Genomic DNA, 25,737 nt, shown 5'->3' on the forward strand with positions numbered 1-25,737 from the left:
GCAGAAAACTTTTTTTTTTTTAATTTGCTCATCAGCTATCATCAGTGTCGGTGTATTTTATGTGTGGCCCATCAGCTATCATCAGTGTTGGTGTATTTTATGTGTGGCCTAAGACAATTCTTCCTCCAGTGTGGCCCAGGGAAACCAAAAGGTCGGACATCCATGCACCAGTGGTTCGTATCCCTGGCCTCCCATCAGAATAGTTCGGCGAGTTTTAAAACCCACAAGGCTAGGGCCTCCACTCCAGACCAATCAGATCAGAACCTCTGAGAGCGAAGGTCAGGAAAAGGCATTTTTAAAGAACTCTGCGGCAAAACAGGGCAGTCAGGAGAGTAAACCAATGCTCTATCTACACCAGCAGGCATCAACCCCAGTGCTCACTGTTGTCATTGGGGAGTTCTAAAAACCCCAGTGCCCAGCCAGGTTGCACCCAGTCTGACTAAGTCAGAAACTCTGGGTAGACACCCATCTGGGGCCCAAGAATCAATACTTTTTAAAGCTCCCCAGAAAATTTCAATGTGTAATTTCAGGTTTAGGACTAGAGTTCTATGCTGCAGTAATAATGAGCTGGCCAGAGCCTTCACTCATTGGATGGACGGATGGACGGATGGATGGATGGATGGACAAACAGATGGATAGGTAGGTGGATGGATGGGTGGTTGGGTGGGTGGGTGGATAGGTGGACAGATGGGTAGGTGGACAGATGGGAAGTTGGATGGATGGGTGGATGGGTGGGTTGGTGGATGGATAGATGGATGGATAGGTAAGTGGATGGATGGGTAGGTGGATAGATGGGTGGTTGGGTGGTTGGGTGGGTAGATGGACGGATGGGTAGGTGGATGGATGGGTAGGTGGGTGGATGGGTGGGTGGGTGCGTGGGTAGATGAATGGTTGGATGGATGGGTGGGTGGACAGGTGGGTGAATGGATGGATGGATGGATGGATGGATGGATGGATGGATGGGTGGTTGGAAGGGTAAATGGGTGGATGAATGGGTGATGGATGGATGAATAAATGGATGGATGGATGAATTTACTGTTTTTTTCCCCTGGGGCTCTATATACCCAGCTACAACATGATCTGTTAGATTTAATAATGTCAAGCGTTGGGATTCCAAATCTCTAGTCTGAATATCTTGATGTTCCTTCCCGCCCCCTCCAGCATTACCAGAGCCTGCAGCTCCTGAGAATCGCACAATAGCCCTTCGGCTGCAATCATTCTTTCCGTCAGAGTCATCATGAGCTGTCGGGCTTTGGAGCTGGAACACTTAAATTGGTCCACAAGAAAGTGCTGGATGTTTTCCATCTGTTTCCAGAAAGCTTCCATCTGTGAAATGAGCAAAGGCAGCAAGAAGTGAGGGAAAAACTTACTCAAGAAAGCCAAACGGGTGCATGCTTGGGAATTACAATTCACTCCTTATTACAAACAAAGATTCTAAACAATTGTACAATTTCAATGAGTTTATCTTGGCAACAATCACATTCTACGGTAAAGTTTTTTTCTGGTTCCATTGCAGGAGCCAGTTCTGTGATGGCTTTTCAGCAGACACAAAAGCACTGCTGCTAAGGAAAGAAAGCAGTAGCTTGTCCAGCCTGCAGACTCTCGCATGGGTCATTAAGCTACCTAGGGGCAGATTAAATGTGAAAATGTGCTCCTGGAAGCTTTGGGAATTTTAAAAGGGATTAAACACTTCCCAGAAATAAAAGCATAAACAGACACTTAAACATTAGTTATTGTCCTGAAAGTACAAAAGTTTAACATGGCAGAGACGATGCCCACCATGAAAACCTTTTGCTTTAAAATACGTTTCCTCCCTTCTCCTCATTTTATCAGGAGCAGAGCTGGGAATCCCCAAGTGGCTTAGCATGCAGGTTTAACTGCATCATTGCAGCCAGTCAGAGCTCTAAGGACAATGACACCAGAAGCTGAACAACTTTCCCTCGTGGCCTGCAGGCTGTCTGCCAGGTTCCGTACGTCACACATTTGATGCCTTGGTAAGTTTGTATGGGGAGACGTAGGTCATGTAACCAATGAGAGCCAGGATTTGGTTCAGGTCCATTTCACTCCACGGCTGGGATTGTCTCCATCTTGGCTCAGCCTCTCAGAGGCTGCAATGGACACTTCTGGCTGGACCAGGCATGGGAGGGGGCATGGGTTAGTGGCACCAGAAACCCATGCGGATCTTGTTGCTGTGATTAAAGGTCATGGTACCTGTAACCTTATAACCTTTCTACTTTGTCCGCTGTAACTGCGGCATCTGTCTGGCTCTGCCACAGGGAAGCCTGCACCCAGATGAACACCGCCCCCCAATTGGTGTGGCTTCCCACCTCAGGACCCCATGGCCTCCCAGTAAACCCCATGCATGCTGCTGGTCAGCTCCTCCTCCCATCCCTGCCAGGAGGGACCTCACACCTGCCTGGCACCCTCATGCTGTCACCCTGCTCTTCCCCCTGGGGCCATCAGATGACCTGCCTTCCACCTGCCATGCGACTGCAAATTGTCACCCACCAACTCTGCACGCCCCGCTCTGCTTACAAACTCCTGATTCTCTTGGCATCCACGACGTGATTTTCTCCTGCTTCTGCAAAGCCCATCCACTTCCTCCGCTGCTTTCTTGTCCCGATTCTTCTCATCCCCTCCTCCTTAAATATGGGCAGGATCCAGCATTTGCCCCCAAGATCTTTTCTCTTCCCATTTTACACACATTTCTAGGCCAGAGGCATCTCCATTTTCGGAGGTCACCAGTACTTTGGAGAATCTTATGAAAACTCGGAGCCCTCTCCCTGAGAAATGCAGACATGGACAAGATGCTGCCCACAGCATTGGGGGTTCTGTGCACCACTGGAATCCAGGCTGTGCCCACAGTTGTAAGAACATTCTGGCCCTCCAGGCCCTCTAACGTGGGTTCTCATGGAGACGCTGCATCTCTAGGCCTCTCCTCTCAACATTGGACCTAGTCGAAGGAGAGGAGCACCAGCTCCCTCCCTCCCATGCGCTTCTCACTCTGGGACCCTTATTTCAGCAGCACTGACGCTGGACTCCTCCTCCTCCCCACCCACTGCCCCACAGTAGATCACCACAGCTTCTCTCACACTTTTCCTCACCTGTCCGTCCCACTGCGGTTGCCTTAATAAAGTTCCTGCTGGACTAGCCCAGTAGACCTTCACCAGCCCCCACTCAGTGCCTGGGCAGCCTTTCTAAAACAGATGCTGAACCCAGCCACCTCCTGCTTCAAAGCTTCGGTGCCTCCCACCTCCGCGGCATAAGGCACAAGCCGGCCAGATCCCTCTGGCTTTACCTCACCTCGACTTGCTCTCAGCCCTCCTTACCTCCCGTCCCTGCCCCACCCCTGGCCAGCACCCACACTTCTCCCGACCAGCCTCTCCCTGGTCCCTTCCTCTATGGAGGCTTTCCTGAGCCTGGGGTCAATGAACGCTTCCCTCCACTGTGCCTGCCTTGGGTCTTCTCCTATGTTTCCTTCTATCACAAGACGTGTGGCCCCATGAAGCGTCATCTGCTCACCTGTTGGTCCCCCCTGGCACCTCTCAGGCAAGGCCATGTCTAAATGACTGTTATGTCCCCAGTGCCCAGCATGATGCCTAGTGAAGAGCGAGTGCCCAGGAAATGTGAACAGGGGGTGGTGGAACCCAAGAGAAAAGAAAAAAGTATTTCAGGGAAGCCATTCAGTCTGCAACTTAAAGCATACTTTCATGAGCGGTGCCTAGCAGCTTTGTCTGCTCTGCTCCAAAGGGCAGTGATGACAGCAAAGGTTAGAGCAATCTGCTTTGAATGATAAAAAGACCAATCTGAAATTTAAATGAGGATAATTCATGACATAAAAAATAAACCTCCCTTTGTGAATCTTTGCTGCTTAATTACTTCTTCCCTATCACTTAGCATCAGAGACTGGATCCTGCCTCCTGGGCAGAATGTGATAGGTTAATCCAAGTATTAGGCACACTTCTAACTCTTATCTCTTTAATTTAGCCAATTTCACTGTTTTTGAAACCAATGTTTGTGTACAGGAAAGAAAGTCCAGCACGCACATTATCGATTAGCTGTTCAGAGTATTCTCGCTCCTTCTTTTCCACATCAGCCAGGGTGATATACTCAGAGTCACCAGCCCCTGACATTTCTGTGTTTGACAGTTTGACCTGAAGTCCCTTTTCTAATTCCTCCAAATCCTAGAGAAGAAAAAAAAGCAAATAAACAAAGAAAAAAATTATTGTGTCTTAAGTTCTAGAAAAATAAACGTTCTTATTTTTCACCACATTATTACAAAATATTTTAAAACAATAATTAAATGCTCTGGGCATTGTTGTACATGAGATTTGATAATAAACCTACTGGCAGCAAATCTATTTTCTCATTAAACATAGAGCTTCAAGAACAATGGATTATTTTCTTCTGTATCCTCCTGCAAACAAAAAAGTTAGACCATACTTTAAAAAATCAATAAAATAGTATCTTTCAATCATTATAAAGTCCTGGAAAATATCATGACATCTGGTGGGTTGGGAAGGAATGTTTCTTCCCTCTTCTTCCGGTTTTCCTGGAGAAAAATTACTCACGACACCTCAGGGCAGGAAGTAGTGTGTATTCGATTGGTTGGTTCAAAACCCGGAAGCTTGCCCAGCCTCTTCCTGTTTTGATGGGGCAATCAGGGGATGCCATTGCTCTGGTGTGGTCTCAGCCTAGAGTGGGCTGGATAGCCAAGACCTTGTTTCTCTGTGGGGAAGCCTAAAATGGCCCAGTATTGCCTGTGACTAGCTAGGCAATTGAGTGATTTCTGGGATTCAGTATTAGGAAGCCATGAGAGCTGTGCAACTAAGCCACGTCCTCCAAGCTGGCCTCTACTCGGTAATAAAGCTACATTTCTATATCTGGCTTCTTGACTCTCAACTGATTCTGAACTCAGGAAAGAAAAGGGGCATTCTAAGTATAGCGTCCTACAAACCCCAAGATGGAGTGTGGGAGGCAGTTCTGCTTTCTCTATGTTCATTGCCACACAGCCAACAGTGTGGCATCGGTCCAGCTTCATCAGGAAAACTAACATTGATGTAAAGTACGATTGAGGACCCAAGCTGAGGCCACACGTGATTTCCAATCTTCACAGCATCTTTGCAGGAGAGAAATTATGACCCCTTTCCAGGTGACAAAGCTGGTTTATGGAAGGTAAGATAGTTTGTCCAAAGACTCCCAGGCAGAAAGGGGCAGTGCTAGCCTTGTCCTTACTCTTCCAAATTCTGGGCACTTCTCATCTTCTTCTGAAAGTTTTAAGGTTATTGCAAGTGTTAAATGAAATTATGCCTTTAAATCACTCGACTAGACTGTCTCAATAAATACTAGCCACTATTCTAATTAATATGCTTGTCTAAGTTCAAACAGCCTTGTTTAACTGATAGAGATTGGATTTGATCTGAGGTCTGCAGACTCCAGAGCTCTTATTCTTCCCATTATAGCAGACAGTATTGTTTCATTATTATTAATGCAATGATAAATGTCATCATCATTATCATTTTTGCCATTGGAAAGTCATTTGAACTCATGGAGCCTCAGTTTCCTCAGCTGTAAAACAAAAATAAGAACGGCCACTCACAGGGCTGTCATAACTATTAAATGAAATAATGTATGCCAAGCACCATGTGCATTGCCTGAGGACCATGACCATGGTGGTGGTACTGAAGGTGACAATGAAGGCAGTGATGTCTTTCCTCCTTCCTGGGACGCAGTAAGTCATCCTTCTTCATGGAATCCAGTGGAGTAAGGAAGAAACATTCCTTCCCACACCCCCAGATCTAATGATGATACTATCAAGGATGATGATGATGATGATGATGATGATGATAAGGACTCTAATGAAGGTGAAGGTAGAGGTAGAAGATGAAGACGGTGATGATGGTGGTGCTGAGGAGACAAACACAGTGATGCAGTGATGATGGCAATAATGAGAATGATGACAGTAACAATTATGATGATAATGAAAATGATGGTAGGGGATGATGAAGAAGAGGCTGGTGACAGTAGAATCAGAATAATGATGATGATGGTGAGAATAAGGTAAGCCAGGATACCGGCAGGGCTTGTTTTCTGATCACAACCCTGCTGATCAAAACGGGATCTGGTCCAGACAGGATAAAGTGAAAAAACCAGCAGGAACCAGTGGATGGTGATGAAAGTGATCCCTTGCTGCCCTCATTACTAATTACCTTGCTGCCTTCATTGCTCATTAGCATAAGACATTCCCAGCAGCACAACCACAGATTACAAATGCCATGACAACAACCCAAAAGTTACCAACCCTTTCAATGGCAACAACCCAGAAGTTACTGTCCCATTTTCAGAAAGTTCGAAATCACCTGTCCCTCAATTTGCATTCAATTGCCCCTTAATTTGCATGTAACTAAAAGTGGGTTTACATGAGTATAAGTACTGTTGCCAAGCTGTTACCAACTCTGGGCACACTGCCTATGGGTTAGCTCCGCTCCACAAGGAGTGGCACCATTCACTAAAAGACTACTGTCTAACACCACTGGCTCTCCCTTGAATTCCCTCCTGGGTGAAGCCAAGTATCCTCCCAGGCTAAACCCCATTCTGGAGCTCGCCTGTGTGGCAACATTTGTAGTGGTGATGGCAATGAAGATGGTGATGATGATTATGGTGGTAATGAAGATGATGATGGCGGTGATGGGAATGAGAATGCCAATGACTGCAACGACAATGATAAAATGATGCTCATGATGATGTAATGAGGACAGGAGGATGGTGATGGTGGTGGTGATGACGGTGTCATGAGGATGACGATGACGGTGGTAAAGACAGAAAGAAGGATGATGGTGTCAGCGGTGACAATAACAAAAAAGATGGTTGATGGTGAGGACAAGAATGATGTGAAGAAGAGAACGGTGATGGTAGTGGTGGTGGTGATGGTGGTGGTGGTGATGGTGGTGGTATAAAATAAAAATGATGGCAATCACAAAGATGATGGTGATTTTGGTGGTGGTTGTAATAATGAGGATGATGGTAGCCATCACATAGCCACAGTCTATGATATTCCCAGGTGCAGCATACACATCTCTCTTATCCTTTCTGCACTATTGCAGAACAGATTATCTCATTACACAAAAAAGAAACCAGGATTCTGAGAGCTTATAAAAGATAGAGCCCGAGTGACTCCAAGCCCCAATTCTTTGCTGTGCATGAAACAAAATAAACTTTCCATAAAAGGCTGAGAATAGAATACAAACTAGTATATATAGCTACAACCAAAAAACAAATTATCACGTCTTTAAAAATATCCCAAACTTGTGCAGACAATAACATTAACAGTGACTGTCTGAGTAGTGAATACGGCCAATACTCTTCTCTTTGCTATAAATATTTTCCAAATTTTAATAATACACTGTTCAAATATTTGCATACATACTTTTATATTTCATTATACTGTGTTAAAAAGTGTATATTGTAAGAGCCTATTTTATACATGGAAGAAAAAATAGTTTTGTATCTTAAGTTTTATATATTATAATAAACTATTTTTAAGTTACTTTTAAATATAGGTTGAAGACTTACATTTTCTTGCTTTGAAAGGATCTTCTGGTATAATTCATCATTCTTTTTAGGAAGAAGATCAAGGAGGCACATTTTTAAAATCTGAATAAACATCTATTGCCAAAAAAGGAAAGATAACAAGAGAAGAGTTTAACCAATGGTGCTTCTTTCACTTTCTGTTGTCTCTTTCCCTCCCTCCCTCACTACCTCCCTCCTTCTCTTCTTCCTTCACCCTCTCTCCACACGTCTTGCTGTAAGAAAGGACCTCCGATTATAAATCATGAAAATGGTCCATAATGGATTACATTTTCATGAAGCTTCCTAAAAAAGCTTCACTTCTTCACGCCTGTATTCAACAAATATTAGGTGCTTACTCTATGCAAGATCCTCCACATCCCCCATTTCCATGTGTGAAGAAAATATGAAAGGCAAAGGAGGGTTTGCTTCTTTGAAGAATCAGTGGGATAGTTGTTTGGAATTGGAAATGCAAAGTCATCCATGTCAGTCCCCTGTTTCAATGGTTGGAGACATCCCTTAAACCAAGAAGGACCCTCCCATAAGTGGGGATACCCAGGGAAGTACAGAGGGGACTGTGTCCACATTTTGTTGATCTATTCACCCTTGTAAGATATCTGGATTGTTTCCAGTTTGGGGTTATGAATAATGCTGCTATGAACATTTGTGTGAACGTAAGTCTTCATTTCTCTGAGATAAATGCCCACAAGTGCAATTGCTGGCTCTCCTGGTAACTGCAAGCTTAATTTGATAAGAAATTGCGAAAATGTTTTCAGTGTGGTGGTAGGTACCATTTTATATTCCCATCAGCAATGTATGAGTGATCAGTTTCTCCACATCCTTGTCAGCATTTGGTGTTGTCACTGTTTTTTATTTTAGCCATTTTGACACGTGTGTAGTGATATCTTACTGTGAATTTAACTTGGATTTTCATGCTGGCTTAACAATACTGAATAGTTTTTTATGTGTTTACTTACCATCCATGTATCCCTTTAGGTGAAATATCTGTTCATGTCTGTCCCATTTTCTAACTGGATTGCTTCCTGTCTTCAGCAGAGTTTGGACATTTCTGTAACTGGTCTAGGCACCAGTCCTTTGGCAGGTACCTGCTTTGCAAACATTTTCTCTAACCTCATAGCTGTTATCTTGTCATCTTCTTAATGAGGTTTTTTGCAAAGCAATAGTTTTTAATTTTGATGAACTCCAGCTAATTTTTCCTTTTGTGTGTCATGCTTTTGATGTCAAGTCTAAAAACTCTTTGCCCAGGTCTAAATCCTGGAGAGTTTCTCATATATATATATATATATATATATATATATATATATATGTATTATATATGTGTGTGTGTGTATATATGTATATATATATACACATATATACACACACACCCATATATATATGTATATACATATATAATGTGTATATACAAAATGGTACAATCTTGGCTCACTGCAACCTTCACCTCCCAGGTTCAAGTGAGTCTTCCGCCTCAGCCTCCCAAGTAGGTAGGATTACAAGCTTGGCCACTACACCCGGTTAATTTTTGTAACCACTCATACATTGCTGATGGGAATATAAAAATGTTTTCCATCCTGGAAAACATTTTTGTAATTTCTTATCAAATACATATATAAAATACATATATATATATGATTTCTTATCAAATTCGGCAATCTCTTATCAAATACGTGTGTGTGTGTGTGTGTGTGTGTATATATATATATATATATATATATATAGAGAGAGAGAGAGAGAGAGAGAGAGAGAGAGAGACAGAGAGACAGAGAGAGAGAAGAGAGGGAGAGAGAGAGATGGAGTATCGCTCTGTCATCCAGACTGGAGTGCAGCGGTATGATCTTGGCCCCCTGCAACCTTCACCTCCCAGGTTCAAGAGAGTCTTCTGTCTTAGCCTCCCAAGTAGGTAGGATTACAAACTTGTGCCACCACACCCGGCTGTTTTTTGTATTTTTAGCAGAGATGGAGTTTCCATCATGTTGGCCAGATTGGTTTTGAACTCCTGACCTCAAGTGATCCACCCGCCTCAGCCTCCCAAAGCGCTGGGATTATAGGCGTGAGCCAACCGTGCCCGGCAATATTTTTTTTCTAAAAGATTTATAGTTTATTATTTATATTTAAGTATTTGATCCTTTTTGAGTTAATTTTTGTGTAAGGTGTGAGATTTTGGTTCAAGTTCTTTTGCTGTTGTTGTTTTGTTTATGGATGTCCAATTGCTCCAGTACCATCTATTAAAAGCTCATCATTCCTCCATTGAAGTGCTTTTGCCCCTTCATCAAAGGTCATTTAGATATTAGAAGGTAAGGCATTTTTTGTCTTTGGTTTGTTTTGTTTTGTTTTAGAGAGACGGGGTCTCTCCATGTTGCCCAGGCTGGTCTCGAACTCCTGAGCTCATGTAACCTGCCCGCCTTCACCTCCCAAAGTGCTGGGATTATAGGAACGAGCCACTGCACCCAGCCTGGTAAGGCATTTTTAAATGCAGAGATTAGTGAAGTTTTTCAGTAAAGGGTGGCACAGCAAATATTTTTTTGGCTTTGCAGGCCACATGATCTCTTTTGCAACTACTTAGTCCTGCGGTTGTGGTATATGCCATGCAGGCAATCTGGAAAGGAAGGGGCATGGCCAGGTTTGGCTCAAGGGCCACAGTTTTTGATCCTTCTTTAGTGGGTTAAGGCTTCTGTGCCAGCCTAATGTATGTATTATATATACTACCACTTGATCTTCACAGCATGCGGGGAAATTGATATCATCTTCCCCATTTTTCCCTTCCCCTGAAAAAATGCCCAGCAACTTGCCTCCTGCCACACAGCCACAGGCAATAGAGCTGAGATTCGAACCCAGAACTCTGCCCACCAACCTTCATATTTGCCAGTGACAGTGAGCTCCAAGAAGAAAGTGGTGTCCTGGCTTTCTACCCGCTGAAGACTGTCACGGTGTAAGATAGAATAACAGTATTTTTGCAAGATGTTAGTTTCAAGTCTACTTTCTTCCCGGCCCCAAATGAATCGGTAATGCTTACAGCCTCATCCTCTCCCTCTCCAGAGTGCCGGTTTGGGGACAGTTATAGGCTCAAATGGAGACACAAAAATAATACAAGCATATCATGGAGATACTGTGGGGTTGATTTCAGGCCACCTCAGTAAGGTGACTATCAATAAAGCAAGTCACACGTATTTTTTGGTTTTCCAGTGCATATAAAAGCTATGTTTTTACTATACTGTAGCCTAGGTGTACAGTAGCATTATGTCTAAAAAAGTACATATTTTAATTTAAAAATACCTTCTTCCCCAAAAATGCTAATGTTCATCTGAGCCTAAGATGATTATTAAAAAAAAAGTTGTAATCTTTTAGCTGGTGGAGTGTCTTGCCTTGATGTTGATGGCTGCTGACTTATGAGGCTAGTGGCCGCTGAAAGCTGGGGTGGCTGTGACGGTTTCTTAAGACAACTCTGAAATTGGCCACATCAACTGACTCCTCCTTTTACAAAAGATTTATCTGTAGCATGCCATGCTACTCGATAGCAATTTGCCCACAGTGGAACTTGAAAACTTGAAGTCAATCGTCTCAAGCCCTGCAGCTGCTTTACCAACTAAGTTTATGTAATACTCTAAATCCTTTGAACAACATTCAAAGCATCTTCACCAGAAGCATATCCCTTCTCTAGAAACCACTTGCGTTGCTCATCCGTCAGAAGCAGCTCCGCATCCACTCACGTTCCACCATGAGATTGCAGCAACTCAGCCCCATCTTCAGGCTCAAAGTCTGATCCAAGTTTTCCTATTTCCACCACATTTGCAATGACTTCCCCCACTGAAGTCTTGAATCCCCTCGAAGTCATTCATGAGGATCGGAATCAACCTCTTCCAAACTCTTGTCAATGTTGGTATTTTGACCTCCTCCTATCAATCATGAATGTTCTCAATGGCATCTAGAATGGTGAATTCTTTCCAGAAGGTTTTCAATTTACATTGTTCAAATCCTTCAGAGGAATCACTATCTACGGCAGTTACAGCCTTAGGAAACATATTTCTTAAACAATAAGACTTGAAAGTTGAAATTCCTCTGTGATCAGTGGGCTCGGAATGGATGCTGTGTTGGCAGGCATGAAAATACATTAAATTCCTTGCACATCTTCATCAGCGCTCTTGGGTGGCCAGGTGTTTTGTCGATGAGCAGCAGCATTTTGAAAGGAATTTTGTTTTCTAAGCAGCAGGTGTCAACAGTGAGCTTAAACCATGCTATAAACAGTGGTGTTGTAGTCCAGGCTCTGCTGTTCCATTTACAGAGCACAGGCAGAGTAGACTTAGCATAACCCTTAATGGCCCTGGAATTTTCAGAATGGTAGATGAGTACTGGCTTCGGCTTACAGTCATCTCCTGCATTAGCCCCTAACAAGAGAGCCAGCCTGTTCTTTGAAGCCAGGTATTGACTTCTCCTCTTTAGCTATGAAAGTCTTAGATGGCATCTTCTTCCATGATCATATCGTGTTATTTCATTCACACTGAAAATCTGTTGTTTAGGGCAGCCGCCTTCACAAAGGGTCTTACCTGGATCCTCTGGGTAACTTGCTGAAGCTTTTCCATCAGCACTCGTGGCTGCTTCACCTTGCACTTTTATCTGTTCTAGAGACAGCTTCTTTCTTTAAACCTCATTCTCTGCTAGCTTCAAATTTTTCTTCTGCATCTTCCTCACCACTCTCAGCATTCACAGAATTGAAGAGAGCTGGGGTCTTGCTCTAGATGAGGCTTTGGTTTACGGGGATGTTCTGTCTGCTTTGATCTATGCAGACCAGTTAGACTTTCTCCGTATCAGCAATAAGGCTGTTTTCCTTTCTTATCATTCGTGTGTTGACTGGAGTAGTACTTTTCATTTCCTTCAAGAATTTCTTCTTTGCATTCACAACTTGGCTAACGGTGTGGTGTAAGAGGCCCAGCTTTCAGCCTGTCTCAGCTTTTGATCTGCCTTTCTCACTACGCTTCACAATTTCTAGCTTTTGATTTAAAGTGAGAGACATGTGACTCTCTCTTTCACTCAGACACCTGGACGCCATTGCAGCATTACTAACTGGCCTAATTTCGGCATCCCAGTGTCTCAGGGTATAGGGAGGCCCAAGGAGAGGGAGTGGCCAGTCGATGGATCAGTCAGAACACATCGAACGTTTATTAAGTTCGCCGTCTCACACGGGCGCAGTCTGTGATGTCCTCAAACAACTACAATCGTAACGTTCCACATCACTGATCACAGATGACCGTAAATAATCATGAAAAAGTCTGAAATAGTGCAAGAGTTACCAAAACGTCGCACAAAGACGTGAAGTGAGCATGTGCTATTGGAAAAATGGAGCCACAGACTTGCTGGATGCAGAGTAGCCAAAAACCTTTAATTCGTAAAACAAACAAAAAAATGCAGCATCTCTGAAGCACAATAAAGTGAAATGCAATAACGCCAGGTGTGCCTGCACAAAGCGCTGTGTGCTCCTCCCCCAGGGGTGGCTTCTGATGACACCCTGGTACGGTATCGAAACTGGGAAAGTGCCACTGGTCGAATACTGTTGTCTGCAGACGCTATTCAGCTTTCCCCCATCTTTAAGCACATTTACGCGTGTGCACGTGTGTGTGCGCGTGTGTGTAGTTCTATGCAATTTTACCCCACGTATAGATTCAGGCAAGCGCAGCCACAGTCAAACTAATATTCCAGCACCCTGAGACCCCTCGTGCTGGCGCGCCCCTTTATTTAAACTTTCCTCCATGCCACCCGTCTGTTCTCATCCCGACCGCTCTATAGAGGTTCCACTCCAGCTCCTCCTGCCTCTTGGACAAGCCCAGAGCCAGTTTCTTCCTCCTCAGGGCCAGCCAGGGAGCTCCAAACTTCTGGGACACATGAGGGTCTCGGTCTGAAGAACTCCAGAACCCCAGCTCATCTCGACCAGGGAAACAGAGCTTGAGGTCTCCAGGTAGCACAGCTCCAGGGGCTCACCCGGTTCCTACAGAGCCAGCATGCAACGATGGAGCTGTGCTCCCCAGAGAAGGACTGGGCTGGGAGGTAGCTCTCTCAGGGCGGTGCTGGTCACACGCGCAACACATTTCTCCTGAGCACCTTCAAAGTGCAGAGTGCAGGGCTACACTGGGCATGCAGGGGCCTTGCACTCAGACAGACCTTGTTGAGGTCTGATTCTGCCATCACCCGCTGTGTGACCTTGGACAAGTGACTTAACCTCTCTGAGCCTCAGGTTTGTTGTTAGTGAAGTGGCAGGTAAAGCTTCAAAGAGGTAAAAGATTTAAAGCACCGAGCGAGCCTATCAGGGCGTACATGCAGAATAATCGCTGCTGTGACCATGCAGGCCACACAGTTGTGACATGAAGCCCAGAGTTCTACCCACAGAACCCTCTCAAAGCAGGACAGCTTGACTTCCCAGTAACTCAGTAATTCCACAGAGCAAGAGCTGAAAAAGTATTTTCTTTAAGCCTTTCCTAAAGTGGCCCAGAGAGGTGAAGCAATTTACCCAAAGTCACACAGCTCCTAATTGTCAAATGGTGAACTAGAGCCCAGGTCTCTGTCTCTTAATCCAGTGCTCCTGGAACTTCCCTGGGTTTTCACCCCCAGGGAAGTCTGACCATTTCCCCAGCCTGCGCTCCCTCTGGTGCCCCCTTTACACCCACATGGTGCTTTGTCACAGGCCTCTGTCATGCTGCCTGCCACTGTATATTTTGTGACATCTGTTTACTAACCTCCCTGCTGCCCCAGAGAGTGGGCTCCACAAAGGCAGAGGCCACCCCTGGTGTCTGACACTGTGCCCAGCAGCGTGCAGAGGCCACGCCCCAGTGCTGGATGGTGAGTGATGGTGAACCATCCCTCCAGGACCACAGGCTGCTCACTGTGGGTACCCACTGGCTGTGGGGCGAAGCCAGCCAGGACCACTCTGCTCACCAACTGGACGGTCTTTGGGCCCAGAAAGAACTGATCCTTCCAGGGAGCATGGAGCCTTGGAGAAAACAGCCAGGGCCGGTGGAGCGCACTGAGGGCAGGCTGCAGCCACAGGCTGCTTGGTGGCTCACGTCTGGGGATGTCCATGGGGCTGGGGTAGAGGCGGGGCAGGGCTATGCTCTATTTCTTGAATTCTAGCTTATTTGCAGTTTCAAACATTGGCACCTGTTTATAAGGCTAGTCCAGCTCACACAGAGCACAAGTTTCTTTCAGACACATCCCCAGTGTGCTCATCTGTTTTTGTTTGTTTTTTGTGTCGCCAAGGTTGGAGTGCAGAGGTGTGATCACGGTTCACTGCAGCCTCCATCTCTTGGACTCAAGTGTTCCTCTCACCTAGCCTCCTGAGTAGCTGGGCACGCATCACTGCACCAGGCTAATTTGTTTTTTTGGGTAGAGACAGGGTTTTGCAATGTTGCCCAAGCTGGTCTCAAACTCCTGGGCTCAAGCAATCCTCCTGCCTCAGCCTCCCAAAGCCTGAGATTACAGGTGTGAGCCACCACGCCTGGCCTCCAACGTGATGTTTGTGCCCTTCTCCAGCTGATAAGCATGCCCTGTAGACATATATTGTGTCTGTCTGCCTCTGTTCCTCTCTCTCCTCTTTCACCTGCCTTCTCTCTGTAGGTCTCATCCCTCATTCAGTAATTCAGAGAATGTGCCTCATGGAGAAATAGCACATTCTTAACCCCGGTGGTCTTGATGCCTGGCTAAAGCCACTGGGATTCTGCAGCTACGGTGGGACTCGTCTGTCTGGCTTCCCACAGCTCAGATCCACGGGTGAGTCCATCAGGGCCAAGTGCATCTGTGTCGGAGGGCGGAAACTCTGCAAGAGCCTAGGCAGGGGTCTGAAGCCTCAGTATGTTCTCATATAAACACAGGATTAGAAACAAATTCGAGATATAGTTAGATAGTTATTCCTACAAAATATAATCATAACCACATGGCTATTCATATGTAATCATAAATATATATGTATACACATAATCATATAATCTTTAATTTTACTAATAAGTCTCAGGTCAGGAAGTATGGAACTGAAGTGGCATTGGGAAAGAGATGACCCGAAGGCAAGATGCTCTAAGGCCTCTGTCACGCCTGCAGAAGGGCTGCCGGAGGACGCCTTGGCTGTGTGAAAGCGCCTGCTGTTGAGCCAGCTAGGGAAGGAGACATCCAAGATAACCAAGTCGTCTCCCTCTGGAGAATTAGGAGAAAACTCTGCTCTTCCAAGCTCCTGTGGTCAGCCTGACGCTGTCAGGGAGACCCACAGACATCCGGGGGCTTAATTCTCTATGTGGTTCTGCGGTTCAGTGGTCAGATTCCATGTCTGCATTCAAGTTCTGCTTCTGCACCTGGTTCCTCTTTTTCATAGAAGATGAGAATTCGTAACTTAAATCTTAGTGACCTTGCTATTTCTTGACAAGTATGAAAAAAGTGCGGACACCTTGGGTTTTCTCCTCGCCTTGGCTTCCTCAAAGTCTTGGACCCCTGTCTCTGAGACACGTGATTGACCTGACCCTATCACTGGCCACGATGACCCCATTCTACCTACCCTTCCCCCTGCTGTGTACTCAATAAAAGTCAGAGTGTCCAGGCACTCGGGGCCACTGCTGGACTCCGTACTTTGGTTGGCAGTGGACCCCTGGGCCCAAACTGTTTTTCTTGGTGTCTTGTGTCTTTTATTTCCACAGTTTCTTGTCTCCACACCTGTAGAGAGGGACTCACGGGCCCCTGTAGGGCTGGACCCGACTCATCTGGTAGAGACTAATGCTGTTTTCCTCACATCCACAGTTCTGAGTTCCTGTTCATTCAGCCAAGAGAACATGCGCCCCCCCATAAAAAGGTACTGAACGTCTCATCTTGCACCATACCTGCAGCTTTGTAACCGGGTACCTCCTCCTCCCCGTGCCTCAGTTTCCCCACCTGCAGAGTCGAGATAATACTGATACCTGCCCCTCTGGGTTGTGCTGAGGTTTAAGTGTAAATACTCCTGGGACCTAGGACATAGCAAGCACTCAAGAAAATTCATGTTTATAAATATTATTACTAATCCTTTAAAAATATTAGTCTCTTTTAAATATCTCTTATCTCTGTCTCCAGCAGGAGGTGTACCCTTGAAGGAGGTACTCCTCTTTCTGCTGAGGCTCCACAGTTGTAGTTAAAGTAAACTCCATGCCCCACCAACAGGCATGAAGTGCTTTTGCATTTTGTGGCTGGATGCCTGGCAGCGCGGCTTCCCCGACCTTGCGGCAGCTCTGTTTTCACTGATGTCGGCTTCTCAAGGGTCCCTGGGACCCAGTGCACACAGAGGCCGTGACTCCCAGTTCCTGCCCCCATGAACAGGAGGGAATGCGAACATCTCCACCTACCATGTGCTTTTCCTGCCTCAGTGCTGTGTCCAAATGCAGCAAGTCTTTTAAGTGAAGGCTGTAGATACACAGGTCAATGTCTACACTGCAAAATAAAATGAGAATCAGAAAAGACTTTCAGTATATTGGAAATGAAAAGCGTGGATATTGGCACGCTCCTAATCGGTATAAGCCACAGCACACCCTGCCTCAGACTCTCATTCTAAGCATGCTGAGGTCCTTACACTCGCTCCAGGCTTATAAGAAGGGATCGAATGAGCTGTTTGAAACCCACCAAGGGCCAGAAGAGAACAGCTGGTGTCAGAGACACAGCTGCCCGGGACCCCCAAGAGAAAACCAGTGGAAGGAGGGAAGGGAGAGAAATAAAAATGCTGTTTCCTCCTTTGAGTATTTTCTTTAAAAAATTATTTATTTTTTAGAAACAGGGTTTTGCTCCGTCTCCCAGGCTGGAGTACAGTGGCACAATCACAGCTCACTGCAGCCTCCACCTCCCGGGCTCAAGTGATCCTCCCACCTCAGCCTCCTGAGTAACTGGGACTACCAGGCATGCGCCACCATACCCAGTTGAGTTTTGTATTTTATTTTAGAGATGGGGTCTCCCTATGCTACCTAGGCTGGTCTTGAACTCCTGAGCTCAAGCATCTACCCACCTTGGATACCAAACGTTGGGATTATAGGCATGAGCCACGATGCCCCACCTCAAGCATTTTCGTATCTATCATCACACACATCATCTTCCCTCGGTGCCTTAGCGGACACATTCTGACGCCCATTTTACAGATGCAGAAACTGACTCAGGAAGAGAGGATCAGAGAAATCGAGTGATCATCATAGGGTCCATGGGGACAGACACACAGCAGATGTAGAAGTCTTTGAGCCTTTTTCCCTCATAGGCAAATACATTTCACATCATGACACTCCCACCCAAACTGTTTCAAATCCTCTAAGTCCGAATGCTGAAAGAAAGCTGTTCTAAGCCAGGGCTGGCCAATCCAAGAAGGCCCCTCTTCAATGAAGTCCCTTCTGCCTGGGTCACATTCAGGCTCAAGGAGCTGAGCCCAGTCCTTCTGCCAGCCCCGAGTAGAGGCTGTGTGCTGGATCATCCCATCCCTCGGGCTCATGTAATTTCAGAGCGGAGAGAGGCCTGGGGCCTGGTGTGTGAACCTGCCAGACTGAGTTTCTCAAGCCTCTAGGTGCTGAACCCTGCTCTGGGCTGGGTCAAACCCAGCCCTGTCACTCACCGCTGTGTGACCAGCAAGTCACGTAGCCTCTCTGGGTTTCCCTTTATTCTTCGTGAACTGGGGGAACTGACAGTCCCAACCTCATAGGTATGTTAACGGGAATTCATTCCTTCATTGATTAATACTTACAGATTGCTCAACCTGTCCCAGGCTCCCTCCTACTGGGCAAAATCCTCATGAGATCATTAATCTCCATGCTTAGCACTCTGTCCAGTACTCAGAAGTACCCACTTAATCAACTTCACTGGCTGGGATGGCATGCATGGGGCATGCCAGTGATTAAATGAGGCCGCCTTGTCGTCTCTCCCCAGGGCTCAGGCCTGACTCCATAAGCCCAGTGTTGGTCAACACAGCACACAAGTGACAAATTCATCTGGAACTCTGACTGTGACACTGGGTGGCTGTGTGTATCTGGCAGAGTCACTGAACCTCTCTGGGCCTCCGATTCCTCCTCTGACAATGATGTGACCCTCCTGGCCAACGCCAAGAGGACCGGAAGCCTCATCCTCCATTGTCCCTCTCCTTACCTCTCGCTGGCCAGCACCTCGGGGAAGGCGTTCACCCGGAGGAAGGTGCGGCTCAGAAACCTGTCATCGCTGGCGGCCGAGTGGATGCTGGATGAGGAGCTGTAGTCGTCCTTCTCGGCCTGGCTCAGGCTCCCCAGGCTGCTGGAAGGGGAGGCCTCTGCTGGCTGGTGCGGCAAGACAGCCTGCTTTAAGTTTTCGTGCAGAGACGGGTTGGAGGAGCCATCTGCCAGAGGCTGCGGTGGCCGTAGGAAAGTCACACTCAGTCCACGTGATGCCTCAGGGATTTGATCCAGTATTAACAATTCTACCAGATGCACTCTAGATGCTCACAGGAAGCCTGGTTGGAGGAGACTGGCCGGGGTGCCAGCAGACAGACACCACAGGGCTTCTGTCCCGGCTTCTGCCACATCACATCCCAGAGGCCCAAGTCACAGTTCACTTGTCCTCATGAGGCCAGCCCCTCTGCACCAGGCTCCTTCCCCTAAGCTGCCAACCTGGATCTGTGCCCCCCGGATACCCAGCTGCACCCTCCTCCCAGCTGGCACCTCGGACCGGGTCCACAGCCACCGCTTGCCCTGACCCAGTTCACTCGCCGCTGTCTGACCCCGGCCTGCTCCCTCCACAAATCCTGCCGAGTACCTGTCCTTCACCTGCACAGAGCAGGTGCCACCGTCCCACCCCCTGCCCACCGACAGGCTCCACGCTCCTCACCAAGAAGCTGGAGCACCATGCGCACCAGGCCACAGGAGGGCCCAGCAAATGTCAGCCTCCACCTCTGGCTGCCCAAGCTGCACTGAGGTGGCTCTGTCTCAGACACTCCTGGTCGCTTCATCATTCTGGGCCTTTCCCGACTTTGGTCCCCCTCTCTGAATCACCCCCCTAATATGTTGTTTGCTGGGTGGAAGTGTCCCTCCCTCCAGGCATGGATCCCGACCCCATAATGGCTCCGCAGTTCCTGGCACCTGCCTCTTGCCTATTTCAACAAGTGCCGTCCTGCAATCTCAGTGTATTCTGGTCCTCCCAGGCAGTGAGGTCCTCCAGGGTGGGGCTGATGCCCTCCTGACCATGGCATGATCCCCAGGACCCACGCAGGGCCTACCCAGAGGATGGGGAAGTGCCCTTCATCCACCCACCGTCCCACCCTTCCACAATGTGAAGGACGTGGTTCCCACTGTGGGCTCTGGGGAACAGTTCCATGAGCCAGTTACTCCTCACCACAAAGGTTCCACAGAAAAATCAGTTGGGGAAAGCCTGTGTTAAACAAGGTGAAATGTTTTTTGGAGCAGGAATTCTCAGAACCTTCAGTATGCTTTGACTGTCTTCAGAAGCAAGTAATAATTTAGAAATGCTAACATGTTCTGAGTGTGCAGAGGGTGTGCACTGTCTGAGCCCTTATTATGTTACCCTGTGTAGCACCAAAACAACGGCACGAGGCAGGAGCACCAGCAGCCCCATTTCACAGATAACGAGACTGAGGCACGGAGAAGTCAGGAAATGCAGCACGGAATAGCTGAGATGGGGTTAGGACTGAATTACTGGGACTCCAGAGCTCGTCATCCTGATCACCAGAAAGCAAGCCGCACTTTCTCGAACTTATTTCGCTAAGAAACCTTTTTGCACAAAGCACCTCCCAGGCTCCTGGAAGGTGTAACTGTAGCCAGGTGTTGGGGTTTGATTCTGGTTCTGCCACTTCCTGTCACATGACCTCAGGTCACTAGCCTCTCTGGGCCTCAGTTGCCTTACGTGTTAAGTGGAGACAATATTATCTACCTGATAGACATAACACCAAGTTGAATTGCCTAATGCATGGCAAACAGTTAGCACGACACTGGCCCTGTGCACATAAGTGTTCAGTAGGTGCTGGCATTAGTCCAGGGCTCTGTGAATGAGGATTAGCACTGGGAACTGAGTCAGTATCTGTGTTTGTATTAGTGTTAAAAAGGCAGAGAGGAAGCTGTCCTACTGTGCTGTCACCTCATGTCCCCAGGAGTACAAGGAGCCATGGAACTTCCTTACTGTGGTTATCGTGGGCATGTCCTGCTCCCGATAACACTGTCATAAGACAGATTAACCCTAAGTTTTGCTCCATTACAAAGCCTCAAAACTACCCCTATTAAAATGGCTTGCCATAAAACCCTCAAACAGGACCAAACATCACACAGTCAATCCCCCTACTTTCCTCCCAGTCACTGGTACATGACAGAAGTAACTGCATTTCTATGATGGAGCTCAGGACACTCACCCGGAACTTCTGATTGATGGGGTAGATGACTTTTGCCTTCAGGGCGAATGCTGTGACGTTGCTGTTGGCAGATGGCTCACATTCCTGGGAGGGAAAGACACAAAAGGCATGGGAAACTTTCTGTAAAATGAAGGATAAGTTGTCGAGTTTTTCCAATATGCCACATCCCATTTGTAATAGTAGCTTCAGAAAGGGACCATAATAGGCACATTTAGATTCATATAAGCTCTTCCTTGCCAGAAGGAAAATGAGTGGATGGGTCGACAAACAGATGGATGGATAGATGGATGGGTGGGTAAATGAATGGATGAGTGGGCAGATGGATAGATGGGTGGATGGATGGATGAGTAGACAGATGAGTGGATGGATGGATGGGTAGACAGATGGATAGATGGGTGGATGGACAGATGGGAAGACAGATGGATAGATGAGTGAAGGAATGGATGGGTGGGCAGATGGATAGATGGGTGGATGGATGGATGGGTAGATGGATGGATGGATGGATGGATGGATGGATGGATGGATGGCTGAATGGATGGATGAATAGATAGACAGATGGATAGATGAGTGGGTGGATGGATGGGTAGATGGATAGATGGATGGATAGATGAATAGGCAGACAGATAAGTGGATGAATGAATAGGTAGTCAGATAGATAGATGGGTGAGTTGATAGATAGATGGGTATATGAATAGATAGGTGGGTGGGTGGATGGACAGCCAGATGGATGGGTGAATGAAAAGGTGGAGAGATGGATGAGTAGATGAAAAAATAGATGGGTATATGGACAGACGGATGAACAGACAGAGGAGGCTATCAAAAGAGAATGGCACAATGTTCATTTAATCAAAATGCTTCAGTTTTGGGAAAAAAAAAAAAAGGATTTGAATAACTTGAGAATAATTGACAAGAGAGTCTCCTAAAGAATTAGGAAAAGCAAACACACAAAATACTTTTAGCACTGCCACAGGTGTAAGCACATGCAGTAATATTCATACGAGATCTTGGATTAGACCCTTCAACAAAAGTAAGTTGTTGGGCAAGTCTTCTAACTTCTCTGAATCTTAGTCTTCCCAGATAGCAAATCAGCAGAGGATCTGCCCTCAAGGACCACATACATAACGCACCCTGCTGAGTTGTTAGAATAGAGAAGAAACCAATCAGTGGGCCGCTGTGCGTAGCGGTATAACACACCACTGTCAAATCCTACTCTGGAATCACCTCCCCTGACTCAATAAAAAGTTAGATGGGCTGAGCGCAGTGGCTCATGCCTGTAATCCCAGCACTTTGGGAGGCCGAGGTGGGTGGATCACGAGGTCAAGAGATCGTGGCCATCCTGGCCAACACGGTGAAACTCCATCTCTACTAAAAATACAAAAATGAGCAGGGCGTGGTGGCACATGCCTATAGTCCCAGCTATTCAGGAGGCTGAGGCAGGAGAATCACTTAAACCTGGAAGGCAGAGGTTGCAATGAGCCGAGATCCCCCAACTGCACTCCAGCCCAGGTGACAGAGCAACAGTGTCTCAAAAAGTAAAAAATAGAGAAGCTGGATGAACTTATCCATGGCCTTCCCCATATCCCTGAATCCCCTCCACCTCTCTCCTGTTGCGTCATCCCCACCCCACCACTGCACTTTGCAAAGTCAGTGCCGAATCAATGCTTTGGACACAACCAGATAGTGAATGAAGATAAGCAGACAGGCAAGCCCAGAGCCTGGCGCTGCAGACCATGAAAAATCTCTTCTGAGCAATTCTGAGCACACTGATGGGTAAAACGACATCTGCATCTATTCCAATGCTTCTCAACCACGTCTTGAAGAACAAGCTCCATCACCATGACCAACTTCCTATCACAAAGTTCACCTTGGAATAAGAGCCTATTGTGGGCAACACAGAAGGATGGATCACTTGCTCCTAATTTGGGGTGATGACACAGCCCCCACTGAGCCAGCACTGTGGCCTAGGGATGGGGGGAGGAAGAGGATAAGGAAGAATAGCTAGTGCATGCCGGGCTTAATACTTAGGTGATGGTTTGATCTGTGCAGCAAACCACCATGGCACACATTTACCTACGTAACAAACTGGCACATCCTGCACACGTACCCTGCAGCTTAAAATAATGTCTCCAAGGAGAGCTGCACCTTGACGCCCTGTGAGCAGCATGGGAGGGAAGCTGCACACCAGGGGCTCCGGTTCTTGTCATTTCTCTACCTTACAACTCACAAAAGACTTGGGTGACAAGAATCAGGAAGACCCTTCCTCATACCTTATACAAAATTAACTCAAGATGGATTAAAGACTTAAATGTAAAACCCAAAACTATAAAACCCCAGAAGAAAATCTGGGCAATATTATTCAGGACACAGGAACAGGCAAAGATTTCACAACAAAAATGCTAAAAGCAATCGCAACAACAGCAAAAATTGACAAATGAGATCTGATTAAAGAGCTTCTGCACCGCAAAAGAAACTATCGTCAGAGTGAACAGACAACCTGCAGAAGGGGAGGACATTTTTTCAATCTCTCCATCTGAACAGGGTCTCATATCCAGAGTCTACAAGGAACTGAAACAAATTTACAAGTTAAAACAACCCCATTAAAAAGTGGGCAAAGGACATGAACAGACACTTCCCAAAAGAAGGCATTCATGCGGCCAATAAACATACGAAAAAAAGCTCAACATTACAGATAATTAGAGAAATGCAAATCAAAACCACAATGAGATACCATCTCATGCCAGTCAGAATGACGATTATTAAAAAGTAAAGAAACATGCCGGGCGCGGTGGCTCACGCCTGTAATCCCAGCACTTTGGGAGGCTGAGGCGGGTGGATCACGAGGTCAAGAGATTGAGACCATCCTGGTCAACATGGTGAAACCCCATGTCTACTAAAAATACAAAAAATTAGCTGGGCATGGTGGCACCTGCCTGTAATCCCAGCTACTCAGGAGGCTGAGGCAGGAGAATTGCCTGAACCCAGGAGGCGGAGGTTGCGGTGAGCCGAGATCGCGCCATTGCACTCCAGCCTGGGTAACAAGAGCAAAACTCCATCTCAAAAAAAAAAAAAAAAAGTAAAGAAACAAAAGATCCTGGTGAGGCTGTGGAGAAAAAGGAAAACTTTTACTTTTACTTTTGGTGGGAACGTAAATTAGTTCAACCATTGTGGAAGACAGTGTAAGTGATTCCTCAAAGACCTAGAAGCAGAAATGTCAGTTGACCCAGCAATCTCATTACTGGATATATATGCATGTGTATGTTCATTGCAACACTATTCACAATAGCAAAGACATGGAATGAACCCAAATACCCATCCATGATAGACAGGATAAAGAAAATGTGGTACATATACCCCATGGAATACTGTGCAGCCATAAAAAGAAACAAGATCATGTCATTTTCAGGAGCATAGATGGAGCTGGAAGCCATTATCCTCAGCAAACTGACACAGGAACAGAAAATCAAACACGGCATCTTCTCACTCATAAGTAGGAGCTGACCGATGAAAACACGTGGACACATTGGGCGGGGGTAGCAACATGTACTGCGGCCTCTTTGGGGGCAGGGGCAGGGAGAGGATCCGGAATAAGAGCTAGTGCATGCTGGGCTCAATGCCTAAGTAATGGGTTTATCTGTCCAGCAAACCACCACACGTTTACCTATGTAACAAACCTGCATATCCTGCACATGTATCCCACAACTTAAAATAAAAGTTGAAGAAAAATAAACAAAAAGTTCTCATTAAAAAAAAAAAAAATAGTGGAAGACCACCAACACGTGCTACCTCCCTAAACTTCGAGGACCCTGCCACAGAGATCACCGTCTCCACTTCCAGACAGAGAAAGTGAGTCGCAGAGAGGTAACGCCACGTGCCTAAGGCCACACAGCCAATCATCACAGGAACCGGGATCTGAACTCAAGCTTTGCTGGCTCCAGGTCTGCCCTCTAGCCGATGCCATGCTGGCTCTGTCAACGTGACGCAAATAAGAGCAGGACTAAGTGCCATGGAGCTTAAAGGGAAGTGGGGGTTCGGAGAGAAGGCCCCAGGATTGGCTTCACCGTGCTCAGGAACCTACAGCAGATACGGAGGTACCGTGCACTCTGACATCCCACGTCCCCACATCCAACTGACCACGAATCCCATCAACTTAACCTCCCAAATCTCTCTGGAATCCATGGCCCTGGCCTAGGCCTCCATCGTATTTACCCTGAAGGGCTGCAGTCACTTCCTAAGCAGCTTCTCATCCATGTACTGAGAGGGTCTACCATGTCCAGCCACCTATGCATGCTTGCCCATTTAATTACCACACATCCGTCAGCTTGGGGAGGTGGGGACTATTATTATCATGCCTACTTTATGGTCGGGCAAACTGAGGCTCAGAGGTTAACATCTTCCAATTCATTCTCCACATAGAAATAGAATTATCTTTTAAACATAAATTTCCATCAATGTGCCTTTTGAAACCCTTCCTGGCCTCCCTCTGACCTGAGGGTACAGAGCCTGGTCTGCTCTCAATCCCCTGCATTCTGGCCCACTTTCCACTTGAAATTTTGTCAGTGAACAAGGAATGCTTCATGCCTATAATCCCAGCACTTTGGGAGGCCAGGGCAGGAGGATCACAAGGTCAGGAGTTCAAGACCAGCCTGGCCAACAAGGTGAAACTCCATCTCTACTTAAAAAAAAAAAAAAAATTAGCCAGGCATGGTGGCATGTGCCTGTAATTCCAGCTACTTGGGAGGCTGAGGAAGGAGAATCGCTTGAACCCAAGAGGTAGAGGTTGCCGTGAGCTGAGATCAGAA

General features: G+C 46.6%; 1 protein-coding gene across 3 annotated transcripts in view; it reads right to left on the reverse strand.

Moving 5' to 3' along the window:
• The window catches only part of EVC (EvC ciliary complex subunit 1), a 96,023-nt gene that overhangs the window by 55,890 nt on the left and 14,396 nt on the right, over positions 1-25,737 (reverse strand). For all 3 annotated transcript variants that reach the window (XM_039468093.1, XM_039468092.2, XM_074395876.1), the window contains exons 3-8: positions 20,939-21,022; positions 18,697-18,929; positions 16,929-17,013; positions 7,573-7,665; positions 4,047-4,184; positions 1,168-1,326 (exon numbers count right to left, since the gene is read on the reverse strand). In XM_039468093.1, coding sequence (XP_039324027.1) covers positions 1,168-1,326; positions 4,047-4,184; positions 7,573-7,665; positions 16,929-17,013; positions 18,697-18,929; positions 20,939-21,022 — 792 coding nt within the window. The remainder of the gene's footprint in view (positions 1-1,167; positions 1,327-4,046; positions 4,185-7,572; positions 7,666-16,928; positions 17,014-18,696; positions 18,930-20,938; positions 21,023-25,737) is intronic.

This window comes from Saimiri boliviensis, chromosome 3 (genome assembly GCF_048565385.1).
Source record: "Saimiri boliviensis isolate mSaiBol1 chromosome 3, mSaiBol1.pri, whole genome shotgun sequence".
Lineage (NCBI taxonomy): Eukaryota > Metazoa > Chordata > Mammalia > Primates > Cebidae > Saimiri > Saimiri boliviensis.